Genomic DNA, 16,021 nt, shown 5'->3' with positions numbered 1-16,021 from the left:
CTATTCTCAGTTTTGCATTTTTCTTGTAACAGGTTTTTTAAAAATTTATATACTTAATTGAGTGGTTGGTTAATTGGTTAGCTGACTAACTAACTGAGTGATTTCAGCAGAGGAGGAGGAAGGGTATGCAAGGATTCCAATGGAAGGTTTCTACAAGCAAGTAGAGCAGTGTTTCTTAAACTGGGGTCTCCGCTTGTATAGGGAAAGGCCCTGGCAGGCCGGGCCGGTTTGTTTACCTGCCCCGTCCGCAGGTCCGGCCGATCGCAGCTCCCACTGGCTGCGGTTCGCCGCTGCAGGACAATGGGAGCTGCTGGAAGCGGCGGCCAGTAAGTCCCTCGGCCTGCGCCGCTTCCAGCAGCTCCCATTGGGAGCCGGTGATAGAAATGAGCAATACTGGGAGCCAGTTGGCTTGGGGAGAAACATTGAGATTGGACTAGGAGCTGGAGGGAGAAAGGGAGGCTGGGAATGGCTGGACAAGGTGACTGGGTCTAAGATCCAGAGTAGAGGGGAATGCACTGCTACCTGGAGTCTCTACTGTAATGTGTCCTGTGTAGCCCCACCCCAGACACACTCTCCCAGCCTCAGCTCCTGACACACACCCTACACCAGTCTTATAGCTGTCCTCCATAATGCCTGTGCCGGAGGAATCCTCCCTAGGCAGAACTGGGATTTTTAAGGCCCCCTTTATGCTACTAAAGCCCTTCAACCCAGCATAAAGGAGCCAAAGTGGTGGAAAGGATCTCAACCTCAGGTCTTCTACAGGTGGAGAGCATCCCTAGTCTAGCCTATATTTTTGAGGGGGGAAAAAGGAGGGGAGGCTTCCTATTCTACCTCACCATAGACAGGAATTCTGCTACATGGTTCCATGTTTAATAATATGTACTCTACAGTAGATAGATTAATAACAGTTTAGTATATTTTAAGTTAAGTGGGAGAGGTACATTGTGAAATTTTCCCATTCTAATTGAAATTAGATGTAACTGGGACATTAATTGTTGATGAATTGGCCTCTTAGTCTGCTAATTTAATGATACAGCGGTCTAATGAGAATAATATGTCATATATTAAAATGTACTGGACATGTCGGCATAAATCCAAAAGACAAGCAAGACATATTTGCCAGTTTAAATACAATGTGGCTATTCTGTGGTTTCCAATTCATTCATTTGTGCTCTTTATATTTCTGAAATGTGCTGTGTTTTTTCATTTGATGCATCATAACATGTTAAGTCCAGATTTTATTGCATCACTAACTGTTGTATTACAAACTAAGTTGGAAATGATTTTAGATGTTGCCCACAATGTTAGTGACAAGCTTAGTTTCAAAATACAAATGTAGCACATCTTAAATATACTAATTTTTGAGCCTGGGGAAATCTGACCATATTTTGCTAAATGGACATTAGAGCACCTTTCCTGTTTAATGCAATGTTTTCCAGGGCTCCTTAGCAGTTCAATTAAAACTTCAAGTCCATAATAAACTCTAGAGTAAACTTCAAAGGAGATGGAGTATGTTTGTGTGAAATACTTCAGGAAGGCAATTGGACCCTGTAAATATGATAGTGTGAGTGTGCAGAGGAACGATTTGCTAAGGTAAAGCCCTTGGCGATACGCTTCACAGTGAATACCACTAGTAAGCATCATCACATTATGCTCCATTTCAAGAACAGCAGCATATACAGGGCCCAATCTTACTTCCGCTAAAGTCAGCGGAAGCAGAGCATGGTATGATTTGTGTAAAGTATTGTTACTGAAGATCTTAAATAACATACAGGCTATGTGTATTCCTCAGATGGAGCAGATGCTAATGGAAGACTTGACAGCTTTTAGCTTTCATCTTTTTCTTTCATGCACTGGATAACCTGTACTGGATTTAAGGGCCAAATTCTGCTATCCATTATTCCACTGACTTCCTAAAGCCTCATTTAAACACTGCAAGCAATCATGAAAATATGATTTATGTTTCTACTCAAAAACTTAATGTGATACAGATCGATTTGCGGTATAAAATTAGAAACCTTTACTTCTTTTCCCCTTCTTGTACCACTCCTCTGACTACTAAAAATAGAATTCATTCTACTGGGAACTGTTATCTAAGCTAATAGCTGCAAAGTATTTCTGTGATCATTTTGGGGCTGCATAAAATGAGCAAAACTGCAGCATATCCACTAAAATCTGTTTTCTTCCCTGTCCTTGGTCAAGTGTCTCCAAGTTTGTATTTTATTTTACAACCATTCCGTGCTATTGTGGCATCTTCCTGTGACAAAGTATCTTTCACAACTACAGCTTTAAAAAATACTGATTTCTATGACATAGAACTGCAAACTGAGTCTGTGTATTCTTCAGATCCTCAGTGGATCTTTTGAAAGTTGAGACTATTTATTTATCTTTACTCTGAATAAAAATTCAGTCCATTTCTTAATATTTGCGCAATGACTGCTTCACAAAAAAAAAAATCAAACCAGATATCTTACCATCATTCCTCAGTATCAAAGGAGTTGGGGGGCCCAGCACTTTATTATTTGTTACAGTGTTTGTCACCACGCATGTATAGTTGCCCACATCCGATGTTTCCACCTTTGCTATGTACAAATTCCCAGTCTCTTGAGAAACAAAGCGACGATTATCCTGGTGCACAAATGATGGGTATTCATTGAAGATCCATGCATAAGTCAGTTCTAGAAGTAAAAGGTATTATTAACATAATGCTTTTTAAAATTTAAAATATGGTTCCATCCCAGGGCAGAACTGAAACTCTGAAAATGAATTTCTCCTTGTCTCTTGTACTTACAGTATGGGGACACTAACTCATAATGAAACGAAAAATTCTTGTTTGTACAATTATGGATATAATCTTCCATACGTGTACTGGTGCAGTGCTGTCTTTCTGAGTCTTCAGACAGACAGCTTATAGTTCCAATGCCTCTGTGGCCCCTCAACTTTTCCAAACCAGAACAAAATGAAATTAACGAGAATTTCACTAATGATATTCTGAAACTGTCAAGAATCGTGCCAATTTCACATGGCTTAGAAAAGTGATGAGCTGTAGCACAGGCAGGCACTGGAGCTATTTATGGCAAAGATGACTCAAGAAGCAGCCTTGCATAAACTAGGAGGGCTCTGTAAAGAAGCAGAAATGCAGATAGAGAGTAACTTATAAAATAGAGGGTTCTCAGTACCTTGCTTCTTTTTCTGGACTATTCATTCATTTGGGTAAAAATAGTAAGAAAACCTGTCACATTTGGGTATAGATAATGTTGGTCTTGTTTAGTGGACTTTTACATCCATTACAATGCTGATTTTTGTGGGAATTCTTTGATTTATACCCAAAGGTTCAGTTTTTTAAACAATTTCACCAAAAATGTCAGCTTTGTATAAAGCCATCTGATTTTTTTTTTTTTACAAATTAATAACCATGATATCCTGTACCTACAATAAAACATGTATGTAGTCTTAAAAATTTACATGTTAACACATTTAAAAAGAAACTGGTTAAAACTGAATATATTTTCCTCCTATACTAACCTATGTCCACGCTTCTATTTTTCTCTTGCAAGTGTTGAAAACTTTAGACACAAAGGATAACAGGGAATAATGCAGCTGCTGCCATAACATTTGGTCACAATCTTGCAAAGTTACCGTGCTGGCTGACTTTTATGCTCATGTAAAATTCCCAAGTCAAGGCCCCACAAATGTCTTTCTGCATTGATCATTTAGCAGGATCAGGCCTTCCACCATTATGCAAATGAAATGAACCATTGTCTTTGGCAGGGAAACTTACTTTGTAGTTCACCTTTCAGAACTGTTGAGGACCAGTGGACAGTGGACCAGCTTTCACAAGCAAGTTCTACATCTTCGCTTCCAAAACTGCGCATCAAAATTGTGGGTGACTACGTCTGGATGTGCACATAACTCATTTGGATCCACATCCATTTATTTGAATTTATCAGCCACCGTATCGCAGAGAATTCAGACTTAATGGTTTGACAGGTCAGGAAGCTTTATCACACAGAAACAAAGTGTGGAACAATTGTTATGCCTTTGTCACCAAGAACCTATCTGTAACAGGGTGTGCTGACACAGGAGCTAACTCAGCACTCTGTCACTCAAATCCCCATCTGTTTATACTAACTGAGTTCTGATTGAAAGCCAGGCAGTTGACGGAAGAGGATAATTAACTGAATGGGGATACAGCTGAGTGGCTAAGTGGGTAGAAGCAGCCCCAACAACTGGGCCCATATAAGCAGACAGGAAGGAAGGGAAGTAGGGAGAGTTGGGAGCCTGAAGGAAGGCAGAAGTAGACAGGACTGACTGTTGCTAGTAGTACTGTTCCCTTTGCTAGAAACAAGTGGGGAAGCTGGCTATGAGCTGTAAATATATGTGAACAACACTATATGCTGTGGCCTGCTGGAAGAATACAATAAATAAAGGTGGTGGTGAAGGAGACCTGGAGAAGTTGTGGTCTGTGACCTGAAAGGACTCACAGGGGACCACCCCATGACAATCTCATTTTTCCTGAGTCATGAAGAATACTCTTAACTTTATTTCTTCTTTCCTTTCAAGATAAATTATGGTGGGATCTGCCTTACTGTGTTCTTGTGAACTGTATGGTTTTATACTTTGGAATTTTTTAATACACTACATTAAGTAGCTATAATCTTTAATGTGACTAATTAGATAATACTTTAATTTATAACATGCTTTTGGAAGTTATTTGCAAAAGGAAAAAACCAGTGAGAGACATACTGCATACTCTGATTGCAGAGTTTATAAGTTAGGTTAATGTAATATAACCCCATTATATTTGTCTAAGACTAATACCCAAACACAGAAAATGTTTGAGAAATTACAGTAAGGAAAGATCACTGTAGCTTTGTAAAGGGAACATTAATTATAGTAAACAGCATATTCCTAGTTTAACACTCTAATGAGCCATAATTGTAATTGACCTCAAGTACTGTTATGTACTTTAGGAAATACAGTCTGTCCTAATGTTCCAGTGTTTACACACATAGGAGGGGGTATGCAGATTGTTGTGTTTTTCATTTTATTTATTTATTTATTTAATGACAGAATTATAAAATGTCTGCTTCAACTTCTTGGAAGAGATAATTATGTTTATGTGGGAATATCTAATCATTGTATTTACACATGTGCATCTAATTATAAGTAACCCCATGCTGATGTCAAGAGGATACTTTGAGTAAACAAGGTAGCACTTCTCAGCAGGCTTATTATTTTCTGCAAGTATTTAGATTTTTTTTAAATTTACTCTTGGTGAACAATTAACTTATTTCCCCCAGAAACATCCAACAATAGACAAACATTTCTGCTTTAGAATGCAAAGAGCAGCTTTTAGCTCTGAGTGAATCTCCACAGAGCTTGGTCCCCCCCAGCAAAATAAGGAAAAGCCTAAGACAAAAATGTTATGTAGTAACTACAGCACAGTCAATTAATAACGTACTCCACAATTTGTTTGACTCTAATTCAGTGTCAGTTTAGAAACCCTGGGCAAGTAGATTGCAAGGGTGAAGAAGGCTGAGTGGCTGTTATATGCAATGGGGAAGACTGATTTAAAAACCAACTAGTGATTTTGAGTACTTCAATTATTGGGAGACCATCTTGAGGCAATTTAAAGTGGACACATTTTCAGAGGATGGATGCTCAGAACTTTCTGAAAATCAGGTTCCTTTAAGTTGTCTCAAGTTGGGTTTCCCTTCCCCACCCTCAAAAAACAAAAAGAGGAACCCCAAATCACTAGCCACTTTTGAAAATCTCAGCCCTAATAAAGATCTAATGATTTAGTATCTCTGCCTTATTCTGATTCTAATACAGTTACACTGCACAGTACTACAGCTATATGACTAATACGTGCTGTAGCTATAAGGCATGAGACAGCATTACCACATCAGCTGTGCTGTGTAGTATTTAAAATAACTGGGTGATACTATTAAGAGTTCTAATTTTTTTTGTTCTAAAATAACTGGGGACTTTTTATTATTGTAGAATTACAGTGAGTTTGAATCAAGTGATATAATAAAAAGGATGGGAAATAAAGCAGACTGGAGAAGCCTTAAGTACATTTCCTTGTGTAGCAATACATAAGCACATACTGTACCATACTCAATTTGATTTCCTTAGAGATCCCTGTGCAATATTTATGTCTTTTCAAACTTGACAGATTTCTTTTGATAAGGTTTCACATACTAATTGCTCTGGAAGTGACAGACAGTTCCTGTCCCATAGGCAATTTGTAACATCTGAGTAAACAGACACTTAAAATACAGAACGAGATAGCATTTGGTGATTCTGGTGGGTGATTGAAACACTTATGTGGGTTATAAAAAGGTGCCTTACAATGTAAAGGTTGTACACAGACTATATCAGGTATCCTTTGAGGACTTAACATGATGTTCTGTTTTCTAACTTGGGTTCTTATGTAATTTTGGCTAACAGACAATGTTTTACTACACTGCATAAAATGTTTTATTTGCCTTTTTAAAATAAGTCACAAACATGTGGTGCACTATTTTACACATTTTGACCCAGATTTGCAACTGGTGAAAAACTGTGAAGCTTGATTGGTTTTCAGTCGACAGCTACCAGCCGAGGAGCTGGCCCTTTATACATAACATACCTTTTTTCCCCTAGGGAGATGCACTTTCCACATGGGGAGGTGCTTTGACTGCATGCATTTCCAAAAGAGATAAAGGCGTGTCAAAAAAATCTAAAAGACTGCTGGCAAATTCACACTTTGGCAGGGTTTTCAAGACTGGACAGAGGAAAACGGCTATTTCTGAACTTTTAACACATGATCACAGGCTTCCACAACTTTTTAAAATTCACTGGATTCAGGACGTTAAAGAAGAAACTTTTTTTACTATACTGTCCATGTTAAGAACTTTTCCTTATATATACACACGTGTATGCTGCTGATCAAGGAAAACTGGTGGTGTCGGCTGTTAGTGCTTCTGTACGTACTTGGGATGCTCAGTGCCATAGCAGTGAGCTTATCGCACACCAAGCGAAGGAAAGCAGATTTCCTTTTGTCCAAGAATGAACCTCTTTGTGCACAAGGTCAGAAGATACTAGGATCTGCTCTAAGGCTCTGGAGCAATGAAGCTAAGATAATACAGATATGGAACAGCATGTTAAAACTCTATAATATCCCTCAGAATTCAAGGGAGCCCTTGGTAAATTCAAGCACAGGTAAAGACTGGTAAAGCGAAAGGTGGGGAACACATTAGGTTGTTGAGAGAAGCTTGGTCTCACTCTGGCTAAAATAAATGGTGGAAGAGAAGTGCTGAGACATATAGTCACAGACATGGAAGTCATATAAACATATGACAGGGAAATGTACCACACAGTAGTACCTAAGAATGTACTTCATTTAGTTAGCCATCAAAATTCACCAACAACGGGAAATACCATAAGCTTTTAGGGAAAGCTTGGGCACACAGCGATAACAGAGAACATGTTATCATTATTAGTATTAATATATTTAATTTTATGTTATGGATTAGTGATCAGCACTGGAATGTGATAGACTGCATGCTACAGGTGGAATATACATTTCAAACACATCCATCTAAGGCAGTGGTTCTCAAACTTTTGAACTGGTGATCCTTTTCACATAGCTAGCCTCTGAGTGCGACCCCCCTTATAGATTAAAAACACTTTTAAAATATATTTAACACCATTATAAATGCTGGAAGCAAAGCGCGATTTGGGGTGGAGGCTGACAGCTCGCGGCCCCCCATGTAATAACCTTTTGACCCCTTGAGGGGTCCCGACCCCCAGTTTGACAACCCCTGATCTAAGGGACATCAATCTTTATTCTAGTTCACAGCCCTGTGAACATTCTTGGCTTCTACTCAGGTGCAATATTAAAAGATAGGAACCCTTTATTTAAATTCTTTCATCATCTTCATAGATTTTCCCCCACTACATGCCTGAGCGTGACAATTTCGCTCCACAACAGCTTGAACTATGTCTGCATTTCAGAATCGAGTATATTGGTCACAAATCCATATTATATACTATAAGAAACAAACAAAAAGAACCCATTACCAAATCTCAGCCAGGATTTAAAAACAAAAAGTTTTAGGCTCTTGAGTTCATTCCTAGATGACTAAATAAATGGCCTGATTTTCCGAAGTTTAGAACATCCAATAACTCCCATCGACTTCACTTAACGCTTTTGTAAACTGACCACTTATTTAAGCTACTTAAATAAAGATTTTGGAACCTAATTTAAGACACTCATTTTTAAATATCTTGTCCCAGATACTGTCTCTTCTGGCCTGTTATATGCCTGCAGTCAAAGCTCCTCTTTTTGCTGAAACCCCTCTCACGCAAGTTGCCACTAGAGAATCTACAGCCACAAGCAGACGAAGGCAATCACTCTGCACCAGAAACAGTATCACTAGACATGGCCTGACTGTGGAATGACAGGAGATGGAGGTGTAGAGATGTAGAAAGATGTATAGAGCATCATACAGACACAGAGAAAAATGGCATCTTTTAGCCCAGCAATGGGCAATGGAGGAGGACAGAAGGAATCAGTAGTCTCATCACTCTGTCTGCCCCTTGTGTCTTCTTTCTGCTAGCAGCATCCACTTGCTCTCTCATACTGAGATATCTGTGCCTTCTATTTGATTTATCATCTGTGTCATTACTTCCTGTCTGGCTACTCTAGAGTACCTTACATTCAGATGCACACTTAGTTTCCTACTAGTATCATCTCATTCAACTCACAGAGGTTTTATAATATAAGTAGAAAGTGCTGTTTCTTTAGGAACATTTGTATCTGAGAGAACAGTTTTACTGCAGGTGTGCTCAGTCTTCATTCTCTGACAGCTAAATCTGATGAAAAAGGGATTATCCCATTCTGGCTCTTTTATAGAATTTGCATGTTACTGTGAACACCTGATGCTTTTTCCAAGGTGTAAGCTGAAGAACTGTAGTGCTCTTCGAGCTGGCAAAGGTTCTCTTGGTCACTGGCCTGGTTCTCAGTGACTCTTGTTATATCTCTCTAAGAATTGAGATTGGCCAATTTCCTCTTTAAATGTAATCCGTGAATTATAACCATATGACTTGTGAATATGTAATTTGACATTCCTCATACTCTCTTAAATGTCTTGCATCTTGTTGCACGCTAGATTGACTAAATAACCGTAAGTCCATGACTCCAGATTTCAGAAGCCAGCTGCGCTGGATTACCTGAAAATATATGCATTGTAGCCAAGACTAGTTACTTTCCTAGGACATTCATAATACCCTGGACAACAAAAACCTTCTGTACATGCAAATAATAAATAAATAATAATGGCTTGCTCTTATAGAGTGCTCTTCGTCAGTAGATCTCAAGATGCTTTACAAAGATGGTCATTATTATTTATCCCATTTTGCAGAGGGGGAAACTGAGGCATAAGGACCTGACTTGCCCAAGGTCACCTGCAAAGCAGTGGCAAAGCCAGGAACTGAACCAAGGTCTTCTGAGTCCCAGTCCAGTGCCTCTATATGTGTATATATATCCTCTATTTGATATTCTTGTTATCTATAGGTGCAAGGTGCCTGGGATGCCAGTGGACAAATGGTCCTGTCATTAAAACAATGAAGAGTCCGGTGGCACCTTAAATAAATCTGTTAGTCTTTCAGTTTCCACTGCACTGCTTGTTGTTTTTGTGGATACAGACTAACACGGCTACCCCTCTGATACTTGGGTCCTGTCATTGTGCATGAGAGCTTAGGGATGGAGTCACCCAATTATTTTCTGAATTTGGTTCAAGGAAGTGCTACTAGGGAAGCAACCATGGATTCTCTTTACTCTGTGACAAGAACTATTCCCATGAGTATCATAATGCACTTCTCCATAGTGTTCAGTTCTCCTGAAAAGCAGGCACATAATCAAGCATGATCTACCTGAGGAATACCTCAGACTCCATACTCCTCTCAAGAAATTCAAACCTCTGCCCAAACTGAGAATTACTTTCAGTCATACTAGAAATATGATTTTACCACATTCTATAGTAAATCCCTACTTATGAATCAGGCAGAGAGAAGAGCTGAATCACCGGGCTATAGAGTTGTTCTTACTTTCTCTCTCTGGCCTAATGAATATATAAGTATGAATACAAAGTAGAACAGCTTCAATAGGAGAGAATGTAGCCCATTGGTTAGGATGTTCACCAGGAAGGAGAAGATCTGAGTTCAACCCTGCTCTAGGATGGGGATTCAAACCTAGGGCTCCCACATGACATCCCAGGCAAGTGCCCTAACCACTGGGCTAAAGGTTATGGGGGAGGAAAGGAATGGACACATAGACACACTGTCTAGCTCTCATTTCTGAAACTGACCCTGAAAACCTTTTTTCCAACCGAAACTAAGTGTGTCACTCTATATCTGACCTATCAGTCTTTATCCTCAAAGGAAACATGCACAACACTTTCAAAAGACAATCTTTTTGGAGCTTAAATTCATTACTCTGCTAGACACCAAAGATCAGCTGGACTGAACAGAGACACTGGATTTATGGCTTATTACCATTAACCCCCTCTTTTTGTCCTTTGACTGCAGAGGTGTTAACAGGCCATTTTATCTTGAATGGTCCCTTACAATCTGAACTAACTACTTCTGCTAAACAATTTGTTCCACCTTGCATTTTGCTGTGAGACTAGGCGTTCCTTTCCCAGATCCGAAGAAGAGCTCTGTGTGGCTCGAAAGCTTGTCTCTCAGCAATAGAAGTTGGTCCAATAAATGATATTACTCACTCACCTGGGTCAAATTCACAGATAGTTTTGGGTTGACCGAAACTTAACTTTTAGAGAATAAACTATGGGTCCAAAAATTTTTGCCCAGCTCTGCCAAAGTGGCTCTCAGTTACACCATGAAATATGGATTATCTCTATGGTGTTCAGTGTCCACTCTGTATTTACTTTGGTGTGAACGGGAGCAAAATTTGGCCCACAATATTTCCAAAGAGCATTTGGGAAATGTATTCTTTGCATTGCACTTTCCCACATGTAGTGCTTGGCAATTTTTGGTTAGAGCACATCTGAATATATAGACCTTGAACAGTTAAAAAGGTGTCTCCCCATTTTTGTATATATCCTTCCCCTTTCACATCTCCATTACTCCCTGTTATGTGGCATGGCCCAGAATATGTGGCATGGCACAGACCCCTGGCAGATTTGCATTTAGCTGATGAGAATCACATTTCATTACATTTCTAATTAATTGATGAGAATCTATATGAAACAGAGCGTAATCCCCAGTACATCCCCAGGACAACACTGCAGCATACTTTCTACTTTAGGAAAAGATACAGACTCAAAGGAAGTTAATGTTAATTGCAAAATGTTCTCAAATAATAACTTTTACAAAGTTGTCAAAAATGTTACTGAAAGCTGAATAGGGCTTATGCTTTGAATTACTATTTTAATTAGACAGATGATTTGCCAAAATAATGTTCTCTCAGGTTCCCATGTAGTTTTAACCTTTTTTTTCTCTTAGTGGATACAAAATGCACATTTCATGTCTCATACATTAACAGCTTCCTTTTTGGTATTGCTTTTAGTCAAAATATACATTTTCCATAAAGAGAGGTCCTGTCACTGAGAAATTTAAAAGGTCTATATAATGATTATGGAAAAAGCTATTAAAACATCAAGATTTCATTTACCATAAAGCTAAATGGAAGAGTAAGAAATGTAAATGAGTATTAACAACAAAATGGGGAATGTTTATAATTTTTAATACAAACAGTGTGCTGTAATATGCAACGTTAGATTTTACAGGCTTTACTGAAAGTTACAAAGATATATCAGATCATTAATAGTTCCTCTAATATTTCATCCTCAGCAAGTGGGTAAAAATTGTGACTCCCTTTTAATTACAGAGGTTGCAACATTTGCTGTAAAATCTCGTATAGACAAAGAATGTATACAGATCTTAAAAGATATGTATGCCACAAATTCACTGTATGATCCTGGGAAAATCATTCAGACTATTTGTGATTAGTTTATCATTGGCAGAATGGGGATATTTATACCTTAACCACCTTTTAAAAACTATCTTTAACCCTGGAATGAGGGTGGTATGGGAAGGCCTAATCCAGCTACCAGTGGAGTCAATGAAGAACTCCCATTAATTTCAACAGGGGTCAGGCCTCAGTATGAAGTATCTTTATTTATTCTCCTCTTCAGATAGTATATGGCTCTAGCTATGAACTTTAAATGGAAAACATCTACTTTATTATTATTGCTAGTATGGCAAACAAACAAGCAAAAACTCCTGAAATAAATCAAACTTATAATTAAAAACATTAAACAAAACAAAAAAGCCCACCCCAAAAAGACTTTTTACCCCACTAGGGACTTCACTTAAGCTCAGAGATTGTTATGAAATATTCATATTATGGCAGCACCCAAAAGCTCTATCTCCATGTATCTTATCTATGCATTTCTAATGCTCCCATCCACACAGCGTCTGGACACTGATCGCACTGTCAGGCATACCATTGTAACAGTGTTCACTACATTAGTCTGCAAAATGTGTAATCGCTCCCTGGTGAATTCTGCAGAAAGAGACAATTCTTTTGGCTGTCTTCATTGTACACAAAAATATCTTTACTCTTTGGAAAATAGGCTAAGTCTCCAAGCTGCTGCAACAGTGAGTATGTGCTCAAATTGAGGGGTGGGGGGAATCAGGGGCGGCTCTAGGCACCAGCAAAGCAAGCACGTGCTTGGGGCAGCCCATTTGCAGGGGTGCAGGGATCCAGCCTGGGAGCTGAGAACCAACTGCTGCCTGTCCCCCGACTGCCCCCCCCGAACCCCTGACCCATCTAACCCCCCTTCTCCCTGCCCCTGACTGCCCCCCTGAACCTCCGCCCCATCCAACCCCCCCGCTCCCTGTCCCTTGACTGCCCCCCCTGGAACCCTCTACCCCTTCTCCAACCCCCCAGCCCCCTTACCGTGCCACTCAGACCAGTGTGTCTGGCTTCGCGCAGCGCCAGACACACTGCTGCATACATGCTACCATGCTCCCTTGCGGAGCCACAGGCCCCCCCGTCCCTCCCCCCCCAGCACTTGCCTTCCAGATTTGAACACCTCAAAATGCAGGAGTGCTCAAGCTCAGTTTGGGCGGCTGTTACTTCATTTCTCCCAAATCAAATATACTGATCCACTGTAACTTGCTATAGAAAAAGTAGGATAAAATCGAGCAAGAAATGCTTCCCAGTTATTAGGACTAGAACTGCTATTTTCAACAGCCATTGCCTTTTTGTTTGTTTGTTTGTTTGTTTAAAAGGAAGACAGTGATATTGCACTGGCAAATTCGCCATAGAAAGAAAGAGTGGAACAAAAGAATAATAAAGGCACCTCAACTTTTCCTCATTTATGTAGGACAGTCTTATAATATGCATCCAGATATCCTCCAATCACACAAGCTGAAAATTGTTCCACTTTACTGCAGTTCTGTAACCATATGGGAACCAATCCTGTCTGTGTTCTGTGCACATCTAAAATTCCTGCTGAATGACCTGCCCTGGGAGCGAGTTACCAGTGACCCAGGGCTGCAGCAGAAGGAGGGTGCGGCGGGGGGGAGAGCCCAGGGCTGGGGCGGCGGGGGGGTGCGACAAGGAGCCCAGGGCTGGGACAGGGGGCAGCCAAAATTTTTTTTGCTTGGGGCGGCAAAAAACCTAGAGCCGACCCTGGGGGGAATGTCAATTAATGTATTTCTCACTCCTTAAAGTGTATTAGATTAAAGCCATGGTATGACAGACAGAAAAAGGCTTCCAACCTGAATAACTGTCTCCGGCACCTGTCACGACTGCACAGCCTCTTCACCAATCAGATTAGCAAACCACTCTGCCCACCCTTCAGTTAGAGATGGAGCCTCATACAAATAATACAAATTATTTTACAATGCTGAAAACAAATGAACGATTATTGGCTTTGGCTTTGAAGCCTCCCCCTGAAGAAGTGAAGATGGATGCAGAGACATACTCCCCTCTACCCTTGCAACAGGCACTCAAACTTCTTCCCACTGTAGGGCTGCTAATGCAGATGCTCTAAAGCCGACGAGAGAGAGCTCTCCTGTCGACTTCGTTACTCCAGCCCCCGCGAGGGCTGGTAGTGATGTGGGTAGGAGAAGCTCTCCCACCAACATAGCACTGTCTACATCGGCGCTTAGGTCAGTATAAATAGGGTGGCATATTCACACCCTTGAGCGATGTAATTTATAGCAACCTAAGCTGTAGGGTGCACATAGCCTGACACTCTCTACAACCTTCTGGAAAGTGCCCTAACTGGGCGCCTCCCACTTGTGTCTGTGTTCCCTTTCTCCCTCATCTGCCTGCTTCCGTTCTGGGTCTCTCTCTGTACAGAAACACATGGCCAGGGGGAAGGGGGATGTCATTCTCACTCCCCATTGCCAGTTTAAACCTAATGGCAGGTTCAGGAACTGGAAGAGGAGAAGCAGATTAGCTGGAGAAAAGGGGCATGAGGCCACTAGAAATGGAGCTCTCCTGCAGAAAACCCTCCTCCAGCCCAAACATGTTCACGTTACATGAACACTCAAACCCCTTAAACACAGCCATTCCCGGTGGATAAAAAGTTCCAGCCCCAGTCTGCAGGGACTTCATTAGCAGAACTCCAAGCATGAAGATGCTGCAAAACTGGCTCTTAAACAGAGCCTGGGCTGGGAGGAGGAGGAAGTGAGGGCTTTTTTAAATGCCTTCATGAGTATGAAGGAAGTCACCCCTTCTGTCCCCCTCCACTGTAAATTGTAGGCCTACTCCTGAGATTCAATGCGGTCCAGGGTTCTCAGTTCCCTCCATTCTCATTGCTTCCTAAGACCAGCAGCACACCCACTGCTTTAGTACCGCACTGCTGATCTCCCAGAAGAGAGAACAGTTCATGTTGCACTGAGTACTCCAGACTAGCGATCCTAAGAACAACTCCCTTTGCTCCTGTGAAGGAGCACTATATCACAGATCACCTTTGTTTTCACACCCACACACAAACTAGTGATAGGTCAAGCATGCGAATGTAACCATCTACATAGGAATCATACTTGATATTATGTGGCTGGTATTGTGGCTAGAGAATAGATTTGCATTTGCCTTGATAAATGATGATTATTGCTAAGCTATAGGTAATGGATAAAAATATGTTATTGCCATTCATATAATACAGGAGCTTGTGACAGAAGACCATATATTGTGCTGTAAGCTATCAGGGCAAAGCCTCAAGGATACCAAGCAAAAGGGCCAATGGCAGATTTATCGGAAAATGTCTTGGCTATGGAGGGTTGAAAGCAGACTCTTAACATTATATTTAATATGCTTGCTTGAATTTCCATAGTAATTTCCATGGAGACTTACCTAACAAAGTAACAGGAGCCAGTCTTTTGCTGCATTTCCCCTAGCAGCAACAAACGGAGGTAACAAGAATACAGAACTGACACATCACATACATCCCAGCTGGCTCTGGTATCTACCATTCCATTCCCTCTCCCAAATGCTGCTATTCTTCACTTTTATTTCTTTACACCATCATCTATTTTGTAACATAAAAAGTGCAGAGGCTCTGGGAGGGAGGGGAGCTGAAGAGCACTGGAATATAGCTGTTTACTGCCAGATATTACCCTGAACAAACACTGCACACCAAGACATGCAACACTGTCTCACAAAACTCATACCCAAAGATGCAAATATGGCTGCTATCAATATTCTCTTTTGTTATTACAACCAGACAAACTCCTGTGCATATGGTATGGGGACGAATGTGACCTATTCTTAGGTTGTTTCAATCCACACTTTAAAGCACTAACACCTTCTCTCTTTTTTAACTGGCCTTCACTGTTGATGTTCATTCAATTTTAAAATAAAAGAGGAGGCCCTGCAAAAAAAACTGGGCTTCCCTTAACTTCAGCACAAATTGAGGAGGCTTAGCATCTCTCAGGATCAGACCCTTAATGAGAGGGACAATCTCTTACTTTATTATCACTGAATTTTCAA

General features: G+C 40.5%; 1 protein-coding gene across 7 annotated transcripts in view; it reads right to left on the bottom strand.

The window, feature by feature from the left end:
• The window catches only part of CNTN4 (contactin 4), a 642,022-nt gene that overhangs the window by 131,359 nt on the left and 494,642 nt on the right, over nucleotides 1-16,021 (bottom strand). For all 7 annotated transcript variants that reach the window (XM_034775263.1, XM_034775267.1, XM_034775265.1 and 4 more), the window contains one exon: nucleotides 2,475-2,678. In XM_034775263.1, the coding sequence (XP_034631154.1) occupies nucleotides 2,475-2,678 (204 nt within the window). The remainder of the gene's footprint in view (nucleotides 1-2,474; nucleotides 2,679-16,021) is intronic.

The sequence above is a fragment of the Trachemys scripta genome, chromosome 7 (assembly GCF_013100865.1).
Source record: "Trachemys scripta elegans isolate TJP31775 chromosome 7, CAS_Tse_1.0, whole genome shotgun sequence".
In the NCBI taxonomy this organism is placed as follows: Eukaryota; Metazoa; Chordata; order Testudines; family Emydidae; genus Trachemys; species Trachemys scripta.
Note: the sequence above shows the minus strand (reverse complement) of the source record. Positions and strands in the feature narration are given on the sequence as shown.